Source organism: Zootoca vivipara, chromosome 10 (assembly GCF_963506605.1).
Source record: "Zootoca vivipara chromosome 10, rZooViv1.1, whole genome shotgun sequence".
NCBI classification, from domain to species: domain Eukaryota; kingdom Metazoa; phylum Chordata; class Lepidosauria; order Squamata; family Lacertidae; genus Zootoca; species Zootoca vivipara.
This window is the reverse complement of record NC_083285.1, coordinates 49,714,153-49,732,605: the sequence shown is the minus strand read 5'-3', so window position 1 is coordinate 49,732,605 and position 18,453 is coordinate 49,714,153. Positions and strand designations below refer to the sequence as shown.

The window sequence follows — 18,453 nt, the reverse complement described above, 5'->3', positions numbered from 1 at the left end:
TTGAGTCAGACTCTCCAGCTTTGCATTCCAAATAGATTAAGGCAGCAATCCAGCTGAGAGGTATACTTGCTCTTATTTGTGTTGGACCATGTTCTGGTGGTAAAGTAGAAGATGAGACAAAGTTTCAATTGGGAAGTCCCTCATTCAAATCTTGTTTCTGCCATGAGCCTAATAGGTGACCATAGGAATGTCTTGTCTCAGCTCCCACTTTGCAATGAGATCCCAATTGCTTATCTTACAGCGTGTTTGTAAGAATTGCAAAAAAGTCATATGGCGCTGTGGGACCCAGGTGGCGCTGTGGTTAAACCACTGAGCCTAGGGCTTGCTGATCAGAAGGTTGGCGGTTCGAATCCCTGTGACGGGGTGAGCTCCCGTTGCTTGGTCCCAGCTCCTGCCAACCTAGCAGTTCGAAAGCACGTCAAAATGCAAGTAGATAAATAGGAACCGCTACAGCGGGAAGGTAAACGGCGTTTCCATGTGCTTTGGTTTGCCAGAAGCGGCTTTGTCATGCTGGCCACATGACCTGGAAGCTATACGCCGGCTCCCTCGGCCAATAATGCGAGATGAGCGCGCAACCCCAGAGTCGGTCACGACTGGACCTAATGGTCAGGGGTCCCTTTACCTTTACCATACAATTTTTTAAAACCTAAAGAGTTGGTTACCAATTTATTGCATGCCCAAATCTATTCCTTGCACATTGATGGGGTTTGTTGGAATGAAAGTGACTATTAAATTCAGGCTGCTAAAGAAAGTTGCATCAAAATACATGTTTTATTGATTAGATATGATTGCCGGACTACAAACCAGATATCCCCTGTATTTCTTAATTCAGTATTAAATTAGGAGGGGAAGCAGTGACTTTTCTGACCTATTTTCTTCTCCTTTTGCCCTCTCTATTCAGGCCAAGAATCCTAGCTGTGTATTATAGTAGGGATGATGATGATAAGTCAGTGAATGCACTGGGATGAAACTATAGTTGCTTCTTCTTCAGCAGTTAATTTAAATTTCTGTCTTTCAGTGTGCATGCATGTAATCTCTGAACCGTAGATCTAACTAGAACTTTTTAACAATTGTAGAATTAAGGTGTATGCTTCTTGTCAGGGGATTGTTGCGGCTACTCTCGAGTAAAGATGCTCCAGTCTGCTCTGTCTTTAAGAGCTTTATTGTGCATACTATTTACAGTGCAGAGACATCAGAAAAAATGACCGCCTAGTCTGATTCAGAACCCGGCAATGGCGCTTGTCTGCTTTTGTACCAGCATAATAGTCTGGGAACCCCAAAACACCGCTCCCTTGCCCTACGTCTGGGTGCATGATCCAGTGTGGGTGCCGGAAGGGACTGCGTTCCTTCTCCTGTCCTTTGGCTGGAGCGTTGCAGAGGCTCCGACACCTCGCTGTGCTGTCCTTCCTCCTCTGGCCAGCTGGGTCGGTGCTGAGGCTCTGATATGTCCTGGAGCCCCCTCTCCACTCCTCATTCCCTCCTCATGACCCGCTGCTTGCGCTGTCACTGGGCGAAGTGCTGGTCAGGATGACTAGGGAAGGGTCCCTGTAGGGAGTCCCCCTGACACTTCTGTTATAACTTTATCTGTGTGCCTTGAAGAGTGAGAATTTAAGCACAGAATTCATTTATGCAACACATGATTTGATCTTAATTTCTGATCTTTTTTCTCCCTCTTTAGTTCACATCCTTGATTGATTTACTGAGATACTCCACTGGGTTATGCAAACAGATTGCGGCTCACCTTCACATACACGTCTTCAAAATCTCATCTCATCAAGCTCCTGAACAGGTTCAAAACCATAATGAGTGACTTATAGCTGAAAGCGAAGAGGAGGAGTTGGTTGGGGGTGGGGAAAGTATTGACTGGTGGAAAATACCCCTTTCAGCAATGCAGTTGTGGAAATTTTCAAAGAGAACTTGAATGCATGAGTGATTAAATGAAATTAGTTATATAATACCAAGTTCCTACAGGCTCTGTTGGGACTTACTGTAATTGTTACTTTGATATCATAGGAGTAGAGGGTCTAAAGAAGTTTTTGCTACAAAGTAACAAATTATTGTTTAGAAACTTGTTTTGCTCTTTGCAGACAGAAATGCATGAAAACCTAATGTACTTGGCAGCTAACTGAACTCGTAAGAAACAGCCAAATACGGATTTCTTAGAAGGTAGTGTGGTGTTGGTTCATTATACAGGGGCAGTAACTGTATAAAATACTGCAGAAATTATCCATTCTACATTTCACTGCTTTTGAACTAGAGTCTTAGTTGAGTATTTTTTTATATATATTTAAGGCAGGCACCCCCAAACTGGGGCCCTCCAGATGTTTTGGCCTACAACTCCCATGATCCCTAGCTAACAGGACCAGTGGCCAGGGATGATGGGAATTGTAGTCCAAAACATCTGGAGGGCCGAAGTTTGGGGATGCCTGATTTAAGGGCTAAAACTACTGAGTTGTCATCTTGTATCAAAGTCTTAGGAGTGTGTCTTTCATATTAACTATATTTTTAAGAGTTTCTGATACTGGTTAAAGGGGGAAAAAATAAGGAATTTAACCATAAATTAGTTGTCAAGGTTAAAATTGTGGCATAATTTATCTTGCAGTAGTGTTTAAATTCTTAAGCATTTGAATTCTTTGCTTAAGCAGGGAGAATCATAATTATACTTATTTCTTTCGCTTACAGTATAAATATTTGTGAATTGATACTAAGAATTTGGCCTGTGGGCAGGATTAAACATTGTTATTGAGCACAGAATGAGGTCTGCTTCCACACCAGGACCACCACCACCACCCCGGCCCTCATTGCACTGTAAATCTGTTCTGGATGCTTGCATGCGGGTGCGGAGAAGCTGGCGGAAAGTCCTGTTGTGTGATTGGACCTCGTTCCCCATGCACATACCCCACTTAGCACTATGTTGAATTCCACCCTGTATTTTTTTAAAAATGAGTGAGCGAGGGATGTTAAGCTGGATAAAACCTTCTGCTGAGACCAAAACACATACACCATACATTTCCTCCTTTACAAAATGCAGTTTGAGCAGGAATGAGGAAAGGACTTTTTAACACCTTGTGCCCTTTGGCAGTGTTATTGATTAAATTTTCTCTCCCCCAACCCCAAATAAATTCCTCTCAATAGGTACAAAAACCTCTTAAATACACCAGAATGTGAAGTCATTTTTAAATCTAGTAGAATAAGGTCTTCGACATTTCAGGCAACAAAGAAATTTGCAATTTCATTTAGTATAACTTATCAGTGATGTCTAGGTATTATATAGCTGTGCTATATAGGATTTAATCATCCTGTCTAGAAACTGTTTTGTTTAGGAAGCAGTTTGTACAGTAATGTTCTCTGGGGGATTACTGTGTGTCTTCCATCACTTTCTTTTAGATGTCATATATTTTAGTGGGACCAGAAAAATAGAACCACAACTCCCAGTCAAGTCTTTTTGTGTAGCTAAGAGGAAAGAAATATGCCAACCTCAGCTGTGGAAAAATGTGTAGTTTCAAATATTTTTACTTAATGCAAAGCCTTCTCAGAAAGTTTTAAACACCTAAGTAACATGAGTGGATATATCTAATGACTGAGCTGATCTCTTTTTACTGGCAACAGATTTGAGTTTGAATTCTGTTATAAATACAGTATATGTATTTCAGAATAACATAAAACAATCTGGACCCCACCTTAGCTTTGATGCTCTAGGTACTACCATCAGACAAGCTGGGTTGACTATTTCCAAGAAATTCAGGGTTGTCTTTTTCTTGATGTTCAGAGCCAGTTCATACAACACAGTTCCTTTATCCAAGCAATCCCAAGTGATTATTGGTTCTGTGTGTGTGTGAACAACAATGGTTTTTTTTGGGGGGGGAATCCTGGCAATTTTATCCAGAAAGAGGTCTACCAATCAGCTGGTGTCAGGCTGATTGATGTTTACATGGGAAGGAAAGTGTATGGGGCTACCTCTCCCCATGTGCCTTCTCCCCCATTGCAGTTCTGTTCCCCTCAGTGCATCATCTGCAAAGAGTGTGATTTAGATGTGCTCCCCCCCCCCCGCAAAATTCAGAAGCAGTTTGGGCATTTGTTGAGGCCTGCATATGGGCCACAGGTTGCCCACATGTGCCTTAGATCAGTGTTTCTCAACCAGTGTGCCTCCAGATGTTTTGGGACTACAACTCCCATCATCCCTAGCTAGCAAGACCAGTGGTCAGGAATGATGGGAGTTGTAGTCCCAAAACATCTGGAGGCACACTGGTTGAGAAACACTGCCTTAGAAGCTCACTGTAAGAAAGCTGTCCAGTCTTCTCCATTAAAAAGTAAAGTACTGAACAGTTAGCTAGAAAGAAAACTCTTTTCCTCCTGGGTCAGTTTTAAACAAGTAATGAAGATTATTTAACAGCAAAACAACTACAGTAGTCATGTTATTTTCTAGCTGAAAAGCTCTAAACAGTAAATACCCACAAATGACAAGACTTCAGAATTTGATAGTCTGCTTAAAAAAACTGAGGGATCTTCAGCATGTCACCAAATTCAAAATGAAATGCTGACTAATGGGCACTAAAAGACTCTCCATGAAGTGGCATTAGGATAATTAATGGTGGCAAACCTTTGGCATTTAAATAAAACAATGCATTTATCCAAAAACTAGAAGGTGAATGGTTTGCTGCCATTATTATAGCATGTAGTAATTGTTCTGGATTCCTTTAAAGTGATGTCAGAGTTTAAGACCAAATAAATTATTGCTACATTTCAAACAGTTAAAACTGTGATTCTAAGTTGCTGTAATGAAAACTTTGTTTCATTTGTAATGCTTGAATTACCAGTGTTTTTACAGTATGAAAATATGGTTATGCTTTTATTTAAAACAAAACAAAACAAAGCTCAATGACGGACTTTTTTGTGATTTGGGAGGGGAAAGAAACATTTCATTTAGTTTTTGGAGATAGGTACTTGCTTGATTTCCTGAACTGTAGAGTGTAAGCCTCTATCTTTGTTTAGTTATTCAGAATTTACTGATAATATTAGAGGCTGGTAGACTATCTTCCCTCAAAAAAAGTAGAACATTTTATTTACGCTGAGACCATGAAACTGGAAAATTACTAAGAGTGCCTTATAATAAAGGAAATCCAAAACTAGCAACATGTACATTTTATTTTATAATCCTAAGGAAGTTCTTATGCGTCTCCTTCAACTTTCAGATTAACACATATTACTCTGGTTGGTATTCAAGAATGAAATGTTTTCTTGGTAGTAAGCTGAAACATTTTATATAGTTCTGCTGCAAGTACACCATTTTTAATTAGGCCTTGAATCCCATAGTACATGCAATTTGTTTTCGTACCAAACACTATTTCAGATTAATCTGATAATAATGTTATTTAATTGTCTGACAAACTGTAGGTATCTTGAACTTTCAAAAAGGTACCTTAACCCTGGGATCTAGATTCTGAATTTAAGAGGTGAAAAAAGATTGATGCAAATGTATTAATATTAAAAACCATTAGGAGTACTTTGAGAGAGACAGGGGGAAATTAGCATATCCTGTTGCTAAGCAGCAATGAGCTGTCGGTTTCTTTTATATCAGAGCTGAATGTAAGGTATTCAAATATAGCAATTTTTAATATGGCGTTTAAAATACTGGCTCTTCCTCCCCATATGGCTAATGTATATAATTGTATCATGTTACTTAGGTACAAGTTGTTTCTCCACTGAGCCATCAGAATAACATGGACTGAAGAGATTTGCGAACAGTTGCCATCTCTTGCTGTTGCTGTTAAAAGAGAAAAAAATGCTGATCAAATGTAACATTTTGTATCATAGTGTTCTGACTTGCTGAATATAAATGGTAAATGTTTAATTTTTCTATTTAAATGTTGTTTTAAAATGTCACTGAAATTTTCCATAAATCAGTATTAAACACTTACAGTGTCCATCATGATCTTCTTTTGCAACATAGCCATTTCTTTCCGAAGTTCATTTTGTGCACCTACTAAAAGACTTTCATGAGTCTTCTCCATGTCTTCCATACTCTAAAATCAGATAGCAGCTCCATGAAAATCTGTTACTGGTTTATACTCAGAAATTTAGTTACATTTCAGAAGTCAAGGAGTGCCCATGAATTACCAGAGTTGCTAGCAATGACAAAGGTAGTAGCCTAAACTCACCAAAATTTTGAGAAGTAATTATGCTAACTGGTAAGAGTTCATTTGGACTAGTGTTCTATTCTTTGCACTGCTTATCCAGTAGCAATATATTGTTCAACTGCTCTATAGGAATTGCCAGGAAGATGACAAAAGGAATCTACAAAGCAGTGATATTATTACTAACCCATATAACATCTATGCATGTACAAATGTAAAGGCCTGACAAGGTTAGCATTATATGCGTGTTTTGTCCAACTATGAAAATTAGATGTAGCCATGCTGTCTCTCACCACAGAGATCAACAGTACTGCTGGGGCAATATTCAGTTGATGCTGGTGCTACTCTTCATGCAAAGCATATTAGGTGTCAAATAATCAAGTGGAAACAGAGCAGAATGGATGCAACATGAAGTTAAAGTTTAAGTAGTAGTTGCAATTATTTTTAAGCATAGATGTATAGATAGTATGCCACTGCAGATCTTGCCATATTAGCAGCAGGGACAGCACAGGATGTGTGTGTTGTATCCAGCAGTTCTATGAGCAGAAACCAGCTCATGCAACAGATTTTCTTTTTCTTCCCTTCCTTCTGTACCCTCCAAAAACCCTCTTAAGAAAGCTGGTGAAATTTCAGGCAAATCCTCCTGGCCCATCACAGGCCTGTATGAGACAGACCCCAATGTGCAGAAGGGCATCTAGACCAGGCATCCCCAAACTTCTGCCCGCCAGATGTTTTGGACTACAATTCCCATCTTCCCCGACCACTGGTCCTGTTAGCTAGGGATCATGGGAGTTGTAGGCCAAAACATCTGGCGGGCCGCAGTTTGGAGATGCCCGATCTAGACCCTCTGGAAAGAGGTTTGGGGAGATATAGGTTGAAGGAGGGGAAGAGAAACCCAGTTGTGGAAGTTGCCTTCTCACACAACCTTTGTTTTAATCTATATATATAAAAATGTAGGCACTGCACGCACAGAGGTCACAGCCTTTCTCCGTAACTGCTGAACCGTAATTTAACAAATTTGGCCACAACGTTCCATGCCCATCAGGGAGGGATCTGGCGTAAAAATTATTTCAAAAAACCACACCTTTCACACCTAAAATAACGATTAAACACACAAAAAAGTGGCACCCAAATTAGACATCACCAGCAGAAGGTCTGAAGACTCCAGCAGTATCCAATAGAAAGGCAGATTGCATACTGTCACCAGCAGAAACTCTGAAGGGCGGCGCCAAATAATGACATCATCAACCGAGCAACTGAAACCACCAAGGCGGCCATTACCACACAACCCACTGAGCCAAGGAATGGAGATACAGGGCGGAGGCCTTGGCTCGCATTTAAATACTAGCCCAAGCCAAGGTCGACAGACTAGGCCTCACCTCCTGGCAGCTGCATTAATAAACACCTGGTAGCATTAGGCAGTCGTTCATCATTTCCCCTAACACGCACTTGGGAGCACAGCAAGGGGTTGTTGCTTTTTAAATTGGCGGGCGTTGTGTCACATACGAGGCTCCGGCGACCATTTTAAGTAAGGGCAGTCGTGCCCCTTTTAACCTAGGCTTTATACTATGACTGATTGCAAGCCTCTGTGTCTTTAAAAAACCACCACCATGCACTTTCTCTCCCCAGTTTAAGTCCTCTGCAGTGGTCAATCCCCCCCCCTGATTTAAAATCCTCTACCTTCCCCTTGCCACTTCCTGGGTTTTTTTATGGAACAGAACAGCTTGGGCACTTCAGAACGCGCCTTCTGTTGCTACAGGGCTGTGGGGCTTCACTATCCCCCCCCCCGATCAGGATTTTTAAAGTAGTTCTCTGGGTCTCAGGGTGCATCATCACCCCCAATCCTTTTCTTTGCCCAAACGGACCTCTCAACACCAAATACTCCTCAATTATACTCACAATAAAAACCATAAAAATAAAAAAGTTACGAATAACACATTAAAAAAACAAAATACATCCCATTATACATTCCAAAAAAATACACAAAAATAAAAAACCAAAAAGCAACCACCCACACCAAAATAAATGACAACCCCAACTAGAGAAATAAAACATTGCAAACAGCACAATAAAAAAACAACATCACATCCCACATTCAAAACACCTACTCCAATTAGAAAATCCAAATAACCAAACAAAAAATAAAAAACACCCCACAAAATACACAACACCCAAATCATACAATACCCACCAAAATAAATGACAACCCCAAAAATAAATTAAACAACAATAACTTCTGCCTCTCATGTTCTTAATTTCAATTTTTTTAAATCTAAATATATAAAAATGTTCACGATGCATGTGCAGGGGCCAATGTATACAGGGGGATACAGGGATACAGGGGGGAGGGGACAACACTCCCCAGGGACAACAGAAGGCTCAGACAAAAGTGCATGCTGGGAAGAAGCTGACAGTTCCTTTTCCAAGGGTGGGGGCCAAGATATGGAGATACAGGGGGGAGGAGCCAACAGAGGACAACAGAGGGGACAACAGAGAGAAGGGTATCCTACCAAAACACAGGGATGAGCCGAGGGGGTGGAGGGAGGGGCGGGATACATCATGGATCGGGACAGGGTGGGGGGAATCACAGGGATGACCCACAGCAACGCGTGGCCGGGCCAGCTAGTAAAAACTAAAATAACAATGCACTTTTAATAACAAACTTGATCAAATGGTGGTTGTTTTTTTAATATACCTTCAAAAATTGCTCATACAGCTGTTTAACTGTTTTCAGTCTTTGACTCTGAACTATTCTTGCTTGTTGCAAAGTTTTTTGTTGTTGCCGAAACAGGTTCTAAGGAAGAAAAAAAGGCTATAATAAATGTAGGAATAAGTATTCATATAATAAAGCTCAATCACATTGTTACTAATTGTAAACTGTAAGCATAGCCAACTGCAGTGGAAGTTGGTGTGCTAGGACAAATGGGGCACTGCCTCACCAACTTCAGTTTGCCCCATCTGCCTTGCCTACATCCAGTCCATGGATAACACTGCCAGTGCCTACTGCTGCTGCACTCTGGCCTGCGTAGGATTCAGAAAGGAAAAGGTTAGGGACAAAACTAGAATTAGTTTGCTCTAGGTCCACCTACTGTTGGTTTCCTTTACTTCCACTCAACTATTCCAGTAGACACCAGCAATCAGTTATTACCATAAGTTACAGTGGTACCTTGGTTTAAGTACACAATTGGTTCCGGAAGTCTGTACTTAACCTAAAGCGCACTTAACCTGAAGCGAACTTTCCCACTGAAAGTCATGGAAAGTGGATTAATCCGTTACAGATGGTCCGCGGAGTACTTAAACTGAAGCGTACTTAACCTGAAGCGAACTTTCCCATTGAAAGTAATGGAAAGTGGATTAATCTGTTTCAGACAGGTCCGCGGAGTACTTAAACTGAAAGTAGTCAAACCGAAGTGTACTTAAACCGAGGTATGACTGTATGTGTGTATATGTAATCTTAAATTAATTTCTAAACCTTCCACTGAACGTATTGTTGTTGCTTACCATTGCAAGCTTATCCAGTGTATTATATTTATTTAAGGAACAGATTGATCACAGTGCAGAAAACATTGGCTCTACCACCTATGGCATAACATTATCTTTTGACCTAATATCTGAGATGTTATTACTGATCAGCACTTGGACTCTGCTAATTTACTTAGATCTCCTTCACTCTATGTGAGCATATTGTTTTCCTAAAGCTAGGGCTACACGCATCACTGGACATTACCTGTCTGTTTCGTGAATGGTAACATTCCACACTGCAGTATAAGGAGAATGAAATATCAGCCTCAGGCACTTACATTTATTATTCAAAAAGTTAAGAAAAACAAACCATTAATTTTTCTTCCTGTTCCTCAGCTTTCTTTATATCAGCATCCCACTGTTGAAATACATGCAGGAACTGCTGAGAATACTCATGTTGGACCTTCTGCCTAAAATATATATTTTGCAAGCTGAATGTTAACATGAAATAACATTGATTTTTAAACTGTAAAGGTATCAGTGAAAGATGGAGAACGTAAAACATTCAGTTAGTCACACAAACACAAAAGAGTTGGTAGATTTGAGAGAGCACAGCTAAGGTGAAAGGTGGCCATCTTCTAATTTGAAAAAACACACACCATAGAACAGGCATCCCCAAACTCGGCCCTCCAGATGTTTTGGGACTACAATTCCCATCATCCCTGACCACTGGTCCTGTTAGCTAGGGATGATGGGAGTTGTAGTCCCAAAACATCTGGAGGGCCAAGTTTGGGGATGCTCGCCATAGAACATTGAAGAGTATTGTTCTAAAGTAGGTTTACAATGCAATTGTATGCATGTTTACTTTGAAATAAGCCCAATTATGTTGTGAGGTGAACTTCCAAATAAATATGTGTAAGATTTTAACTTAAATGTTATTTAAAAGAATTTGCTTTTTAAAAGGAAATATTTTGATTAGGAACCAACTCCTTTACTATAGTAAATTACCAGGAAATCACATCCAGACAGACAATCAAAACTCAGACACTAAGTCCAGGATGGAAATCCTTTTTTGGTCGTGTCACATTTCCAGGGGAGGGGTATAACTTGTTGGGGGGCCACATGCTGTTCATGGGCAGAAACAGAGTCAATAGTGAGCAGGGCCACCCTCTCTCTGACACCCCCATTTCTCTCTTCCCCTGTTTAACATGCTGCTAAGAGAGGGAAAGATAAGATTGCTCTTCCCAGGTCTGATCTGATCACTTGCATATATTATTGCTTTCATCCATTTTGGCTTTTCTTCCTATTGGCTCTTCCTACACACATGGAATCAGACTGAGGACTATAGGATGAATCTCTGCCACAAATGTGAAATGTATGTTAGTGTTAATTATAACCCCGACCTTTGCTCTTGTTGTGTTTTCCAAACATGTTCTATTTTCTGGTTGCTTGTTTTGAGAGAAGCTTTAGTGTACATTTCTAATCTTTTCCTTTTAGCCAGAAGAGCTTTGTTAATGTCCGCTGCAGAAAGACAAAGAATCATTAGGCATTGTATCTTAAAACATATGTAAAGGTTTATAAGATTTGCAAAAAAATGTCTCACACACTACACCTGGAGGGTTGTTGCAGCGTTAGGCTACAGTAGTGGCTACAGTAGTTAATGCATGAATTCAGGGACCTCTTCTCAAACTGATTTTGAATCTAGTATAAGCTGTATAAAATTACAGTGTTTATATGGCAACTTTTATAGTGTGTTGATTTATCAGTAAAGTATTTTGCCATCACAGGACGCGGGTGGCGCTGTGGGTTAAACCACAGAGCCTAGGGCTTTCCAATCAGAAGGTCGGCAGTTTGAAGCCCCCCCCCCCCCGACGGGGTGAGCTCCCATTGCTTGGTCCCAGCTCCTGTCAACCTAGCAGTTCGAAATCATGTCAAAGTGCAAGTAGATAAATAGGTACCGCTACAGCAGGAAGGTAAACAGCATTTCCGTGTGCTACTCTGGTTCACCAGAAGCGGCTTAGTCATGCTGGCCACATGACTTGGAAGCTGTACACCGGCTCCCTCTGCCTATAGAGCAAGATGAGCGCCGCAACCCCAGAGTCGGTCACGGCTGGACCTAATGGTCAGGGGTCCCTTTACCTTTACTTTGCCATCAACAATAAGGTCACTTTTAACACCCCACAATAAACACAGAAATTAAGGCCCAGAGATTTGGATTCTTCTTATATGAAGCCCTTCTCAAGCAAGCCCATAACCAAGCAATCTAGGCAGGTGCTTTTTGTAAAACATGATACCTTTTGAGGCTAAAACTTTAAAGAGAACTTTAATAAGAGACAGTAGAATATCAAAGGAGCAAAATACAGGATTGGTTAAGCAGTTGCCTTTCTTCACTGTTAAGTACAGTATTACTCATGCTCCATGATTTGCAGCCATATTTCAAAACTTCATGAAGTTCAAGATGGCTTTGAGAAAGCTTGTGGCCCATGCTCAAATTGGATAAGCTGTAGCCATACTGTGTGTCCTTAACAGGACTGAAACCTCATTAGAGAAAGTTTAGTTGATCAGTTATATGCACTTTAGTCACTAGATTAATTAAATCTGCAAATGGGTAAAAACACAGCTGAAGGAAGAAACACATTGGTTTTTAGATTATGTGCATGTGTTGTAGCTGGCATCATTTCAGAAGAAATAAGCATGCCAAAGGGAGATTATGTTTTAAGCCAGGGGTCCCCAGACTTACCCGCCTTCGGGCCGGAGGGTGGGGGAGTGCGCGCCAGTGCGCATGCGCACACCCATTTACTGGCGCGGTGGCGTGCTTCCAGGCTGGAAAAATCGCCGAAAATTGTTTGTGCGCATGCGTATGGGCCTCCCCCGACCCGTAAGTGCACCGGAAATGACCTCTTCTGGGTCGGGAGAGGCCCATACGCATGCGCAGAAACGATTTTCGGCGATTTTTTTTCAGATCTGGAAGTGCGCTGCCGCGCAGCGCGCCGCAAGAGCGGGCGGCGGCAGCGGGCGGCGTCACGGGCCGGATTGGGAGGCCAATTGGGCCGCATCCGGCCCGGGGGCCGTAGTCCGGGGAACCCGTTTTAAGCTGTTTCTTGCCATACAGTAGCTTTTATAAGCACTTGTATTAAAATATATATTTTTCTTTTTAAAAACTGCTCCTCAGTTCTGGTTACAGGTAGGTAGCCGTGTTGGTCTGGATCGAAGTAAAATAAAAAAATTCCTTCAGTAGCACCTTAAAGACCAACTAAGTTTTTATTTTGGTATGAGCTTTCGTGTGCATGCACACTTCTTCAGATACCAGTTATTTGGGATACTTTTTAAGTCAGTTGATTAGATCAAAGAAGCATTGCAGTGCTTGTCCTTGAGCAGGCATTGGGACAAACTAAGAAGTCTTTTTGCGTCATCCTTTGTGAACTACCACCCTTCATTACAGAAAGTGGAGAAGAGCTAGGTTCTTGCTATGGAGGTGACTGATATGGACAGAGAAGATGGAATCTTGCCAATAATGTCTAACAGATTAATGAAGGCCATGTTCCATCACACTTTGCACTGGCCAGTCTATTTTAGTAGAATTTGCTTCACATGAGAGTGAAACCCAGAGCAAAGATACAGAAATTTCTAAGTAATTTTTTTCTGAGCAGCCATGGATAACCTGCACCCTAATCTTGAAGTTTGCATTGGCACATCTGCTTTGGCAAAGTTACTGCAACTCTGATGTAATCAATTGATCAATCTATTTAAGTACTACAGATGACAATATCCCACTACACTCCTGCCATCACACTACAGGAAATAATGTTTGGAATGCAAATTGTTAATTTATCCATATGACTAAAAAGAGAAAAATTATTTTAAAAACTGGTTTCTATCCAATTAAGTTGTTTCCAGGTTAGAGTCATTAAAATTAAAGCTAGCCATATCCATTTATTTCACTGGGTCTACTCTGAGCACAACTTACTTGAAAACAATCCTGTATTTTGAAATAAAAGGGCAGAACCCTTCTCCCATATTTTTTATTTTATTTTATTAACTGATAGTATGTAAGTATTTTCTAAAACATACCTCCGAATCTTTCCAGCATATTCTGGACTTCTCCTCTATAAAAATATTCATATTTTTAAAATGACTTTTTGCATTAAGAGAACTAGTTTATATTTTTCAGATATTATTTGTAAGTGGTAGCAAGCTGCAACAGAGATCAACAATAATTAACACTACTAAAAGCCTTGTGACAAAGGGAGGGGGGAATCAGCACTGTGAAGGGGTGTAATCTTTGGGGCATTGGGGGGGGGAGAATGTAAACCACAACAGGATGGAGACACTACATTAAATTATATTGCCAAGATTTTGCACATCAAGAAATATATAATCAACAAAGGGCATAACCTTCTGTTTATGACTCAGTCAGTAGTTTAAAACATCTAATGTTGAAAGCAGTCATTTTTAACTATAAGCTTAATGAGTCTGCTGAAAATTCTGTCAGAGATGCTAACGTTCCTAAGATTCTTGGAAGCCATGGCAGTTGAAACAGATTTAAGACTGCAATCCTAAACACATATTACTGTGGAATAATTCTCATAGGATTCAGTGCACCCAACTTCTGAGTAACTATGTTTAGAATTATGCTGTAAAATTGGTTTACATTTATAAATGGTTTACATGGGCTTCTATTACATTATGAGTTGATCTATTGGGGATTTGATGGTGGTTTGGATGTAACTTAATGTGTGAAGAACAGTGCAATCCTTTCCATGTCTACTCAGAAATCCCACAACGTTCATTGGGACTTGTTCCCTAGTAGTCCCCGTTAACTTCAGAACTTCCTTGCCTCTCTATTCTGTAATAATTTTTGAGAAGAGGGCAACTGAATTATCCTTCATTAATTAATTAAAGTGGGCTAGATTCAGAGGTTCTCTTCATCCAATGGAAGGGGGGATTCCTCCAACAGAGTAAGCACCTTATATCAGAGTAAGCTCTTTACTTTGGAAGAAGAGAAGCTTTGGATCTACACCAGTATCTAACTACTTCAGATGTTGCATGCCTACAATTCCCATCGTCCCCGACTATTTGCCATGCTGGCTGAGGCTGGTGGGACCTGGTCCAACAATATCTAAAGGGCCATAGGTTATCCAGTTCTGATCTACAGCCAACAAATTCTTAGTTATGTTCCTATGTAAAGGTGCTGTGTTTTTTTAAACAGATCTAGATTGTGGCCAGACTTAACAGAAAAGTAATGTATACCTTTTTCCATGTATAAGACACCCCCTATTTTTTTGAGACTCAGATTTAAGAAAATGGGGGGAGATGTATCTGTGTATAAGACGCCCCCTAATTTTTGACATTATTTTAAAGGAAAAAACCTACTCTTATACACGGAAAAATATGGTACTTCTGGCTACAATAATCATAACAGAGGCACTAGAAACATAACTGATACTTTATAACTGTAAAAAATAATTTGACATTACATGGCAAAAAATAAATATTAAACTATTTACCCAACTTCATCTTCAACTACAGGATGAGGATTCAGTGAAGGTCTTTTTTTCCCATGTTTATCAATTATTGGAGTTTCATCTTTATGAGAGGGAAATAGAAGGTGTAGTTTACCAATTACTTGTATCACATTAAAAAGTTTTAAATCCCATATACCACTTTTAAATGAAAATTCTTCAAAAAGCAATTTACAAGTTACATAAACTATCATTTAAAACCATATAAAACACCACAAAAATCTCAACACAATATTTGAGAACGTAACTTAAAATCAAGAGGACCATCACTACCCCAGCATAATATAAAATTATCAAAATTAGGTGAAAATATTAGTTTTGCACTCAGCTCAAATTAAGTGATAAACGCCACAGTAAAAATAGCCTGTTTAAAACCTGGAAGGGATGGGCTCTGTGTGATGTCCCATGAAATCACCTTCCACATCTGGGGGCCATGAGCAAGAATACCCTTGTCTGTCTGCTTGCCAATCTCATTTCCATTATAAATAGGCACCTAAGTAGAGCTTCAGAGGCAGATCTTAAGGTACAAGCAAGTTGCTATGGATCCAAGCAGATCTCAGGCTTTGTTTTTCCTAGTATTCCAAGATCCACCAACCAGAACTTGGTCCAAAGACATATATTGAAAAAGGAGACAGCAATGCTTCTGAATAGCAGTTGCTGGAAATCACAGGAGGGGAGAGTGCTCTTGAGCTAAAGTCCTGCTTGCAGGTTTACCACAGGCATCTAGGTTGGGCACCGAGAGAATACAGTGCTGGACTAAATGGGCCATTGACCTGATCTGGCAGGCTTTTCTTATGTTCTTCTGCATCTAGGAATTTGTTTTGAGTACCAGAAATTAACTAAATTCATGGTCCTTCCCCCACAAAGAATACCCTTGTTAACCCCTGCCTACACACTTTCTTCATTTCAGCAGTATATTGGAGTGGGGGGGGAGCTCTCAGTTTGTTGTTCTTTGTTTATTTTATTATTACATTTATGTCTAGCTTTTCTCCAATGACCTCAAATTGTTTTCCCAATTACCATTTTACCTTTACAACAACTCTTGTTAGGCTGAAAGACGGTGACTTGCCCAAGGCCTCCCAAGTGAGGGTGGTGGCTGAACCCTCATCTCTGAGGTCCTAATCCAATATGCTAACTATTAAACAATTGGGAATCAGAAATTCTTATCTATCAATTTTTGAGATCTGCTAGTAGATGCTGATCTACCTTTTCCCATCCTAGTTTTAGGCAACCCTGTCTAAGCCATTCAGAACTTTTAAAGCTCAACACCAGCACTTTAAATTGGCCCTAGGATTGCACTGGAAATCAAGAGCAACTGGCACAAAAGTGTAATATGCTCTCAATGCTTGGCTCCAACAAAGAGCTGAGAAGCTACATTATGTTCCATTCTCTATGACTGCTGAGAATGCCAATCTATCTCCTCCCAATCCCTCAAGTGGAATCCGCTTTCAAGAAATAACTTCAGCCTGCTGAATGAAGCAGCAGGTTTGAATCCTTCTCTGCCAATTGCATGGTCACATGAGTAAACTTCTTCCATTTCACAAAGAAATTTGCTGTTGCGAAGACAGCCTTAGGCAAATGGCAAAAGTAAGGTTATCCAGCAGTCCTATTTGATAGAATTTGGGGGGGGGGGGTGTCCCGTCCCCCGTCCCTAACTATTGTGAGAAAAAGAATGACTTATCCTATTTGTATTAGGAGTGCAACAAAACCAAATGTGTTTAAAATTTTGTACTGATTACTACACCTTCTCTAACATCCTCTTCAGAGCCACTCAGATGTTTTTTGGTATGTTCTTCAAAGTCGTAGGCATGAATTGGATCTTCCTGTGCCAATTTAGCAGTTTTTCCTGCAGATTTTCTTCCTGATGGTGCCATAATCAGAGTAACTGCCATAAAATATTTTTTTGTTTAATTCACCACATAAAACACAGTATGAATTTAAGACAGGGAAAATACTGTAAGATACTAAGATACTATTTTATCTTGTACCGTATCTGTTATTGAGAATTCAGTCAGAATTCAATATCACAGGATCTGTTATGGAATCAGGATATCTAAGTGGTCATCTCCTCTTACATGAAGCTGACTGCGTATTTCAATCTTAGAGCAGGGGTCTGATACAGTCCGCCCAAACAAATTATTAAGCTCTCACTAGTTTTGGCAGAGACAGGAGAAAGGAAACTAAAGCAGACAGTGCTGGGGTGGGTGGAACTGAGCAACCTGATGGGGACAATCACCTTCTCCCTGATCATTTGATGAATGCAGATGTGACCCCCCTCCCCCTCAGTTGATCTGCACAGACCAGCTGGGGAGGGGAGACAGCTTGTTCATGGTCTCCCTGTATGTGAGCATGTGTGAGTGCAAGATGGCCACACATATTGCTGACATGCATTCCTCAGGGGGTTGGCCAAGGGCAAATGTGGCCCTTGAGCCTGAAAATGTCAACTCCCACCCTGCTCTATAGGAAGCCTTTCTCCATGTTTCAACTTCATTTGAGGTGCGACTGGTGGTACACACTCTTAGATCTATTATGTTTTGTCGAGTTTGTTGTTGTTTTGTCGAGTTTGTCGTGACTCGGTCGCCTTCCCTCAAGGCCGTCCCGTTTCCCGCCTAAATTACCTCAGGTTCCCGCCTTTTGGTTTTACGATAGCCCCCCGTTGCTTTTGCCGTTGTCCTTCCCCACCCGGGTCCCCTTTAGTTTAGCCAAACCTCCGGGTGTTCCCCTTCCGCCAAATTCTCTCTTAAGACCACCCAGCAGCATTTCCTACTTTCCCAAACCGTCGCTCCCCCCCCCCCACTTATCCTCACTGAAAGAGGGAGAGGGAAAAGTGAGGCGGCGCCGAGAAACACGACAGGACCGGGACGGGCCCAAATAAAGTTCTATGCAGTTTATAAACATCGCGTCTTATGGAACCTGCGCCAGACCTAAAGAAAAGGCACCCGCTTCCTTCGCTCCCTGCCTCGCGTCTGCACGCGCCAACGCAAAAAAACCAAGCGGACTAAACTTCGGGCGGCGGGAAAGGGAGAGCGGGGTACCACACGTTTTCAAACAAAACATGTCACATTTCCCTAACAACAACAACAACAAACAACCAGCATAAAAGCAGAAACGTTTTGACTCCGCTAGGCCGGTTTTCTATTTGCAGGGAGGTTTTATTAGAAGATGGAAAACTTCCAAAAGATCCCACCCCACCCCCGTGCAGTCTGAAGTGGTGCAATCCATTATTTACCTGCCGCCTCAGGAAGCTTAATCCGACTTTTTTTTTTTTAAGAGGAGCCTGTGGTAGTGCTGCACTCCGTCTGACGCAAAATAAATAAAAAAAAAATTTTAAAAAA

General features: G+C 40.9%; 2 protein-coding genes across 6 annotated transcripts in view; one reads left to right on the top strand and one right to left on the bottom strand.

The window, feature by feature from the left end:
• Positions 1 to 5,915, top strand: part of CHPT1 (choline phosphotransferase 1) — a 25,128-nt gene extending 19,213 nt beyond the window's left edge. For 2 of the 4 annotated variants that reach the window (XM_035126772.2, XM_035126776.2), the window contains exons 8-9: positions 1,679 to 1,789; positions 5,685 to 5,915. In XM_035126772.2, the coding sequence (XP_034982663.1) occupies positions 1,679 to 1,789; positions 5,685 to 5,729 (156 nt within the window). In that variant the 3' untranslated portion in view covers positions 5,730 to 5,915. Of the gene's footprint in view, positions 1 to 1,678; positions 1,790 to 2,087; positions 2,937 to 5,684 lie in introns of those variants that run through there. The other 2 variants (XM_035126774.2, XM_035126773.2) reach the window with 2 other exon arrangements.
• On the bottom strand, positions 4,731 to 18,453 carry SYCP3 (synaptonemal complex protein 3). Of its 2 annotated transcripts, none has more exons than XM_035126778.2 (8): positions 16,863 to 17,801; positions 15,104 to 15,182; positions 13,668 to 13,702; positions 11,000 to 11,117; positions 9,967 to 10,066; positions 8,830 to 8,928; positions 5,919 to 6,023; positions 4,731 to 5,764 (listed from the first exon to the last, which is right to left on the bottom strand). In XM_035126778.2, the coding sequence occupies exons 1-8, from the start codon at positions 17,008 to 17,010 to the stop codon at positions 5,711 to 5,713; spliced, it is 738 nt and encodes a 245-aa protein (XP_034982669.1). In that variant the 5' UTR covers positions 17,011 to 17,801; the 3' UTR covers positions 4,731 to 5,710. The 2 variants fall into 2 exon arrangements, with proteins under 2 accessions (XP_034982669.1, XP_060135889.1); XM_060279906.1 differs by adding an exon at positions 18,348 to 18,453 and having other exon boundaries at positions 5,739 to 6,023; positions 16,863 to 17,003.

What these genes read in the sequence shown, in the direction of transcription:
- SYCP3 (XM_035126778.2), bottom strand. Translation starts at nt 17,010, where the DNA reads ATGGCAGTTACTCTGATTATGGCACCATCAGGAAGAAAATCTGCAGGA. An exon ending in TGAAGAGGATGTTAGAGAAG is followed by an intron (nt 15,183 to 16,862) that starts GTGTAGTAATCA and finishes CCTCTCATAAAG; the next exon opens with ATGAAACTCCAATAATTGAT. An exon ending in TGTATGAGCAATTTTTGAAG is followed by an intron (nt 6,024 to 8,829) that starts GTATATTAAAAA and finishes ATCTGATTTTAG; the next exon opens with AGTATGGAAGACATGGAGAA.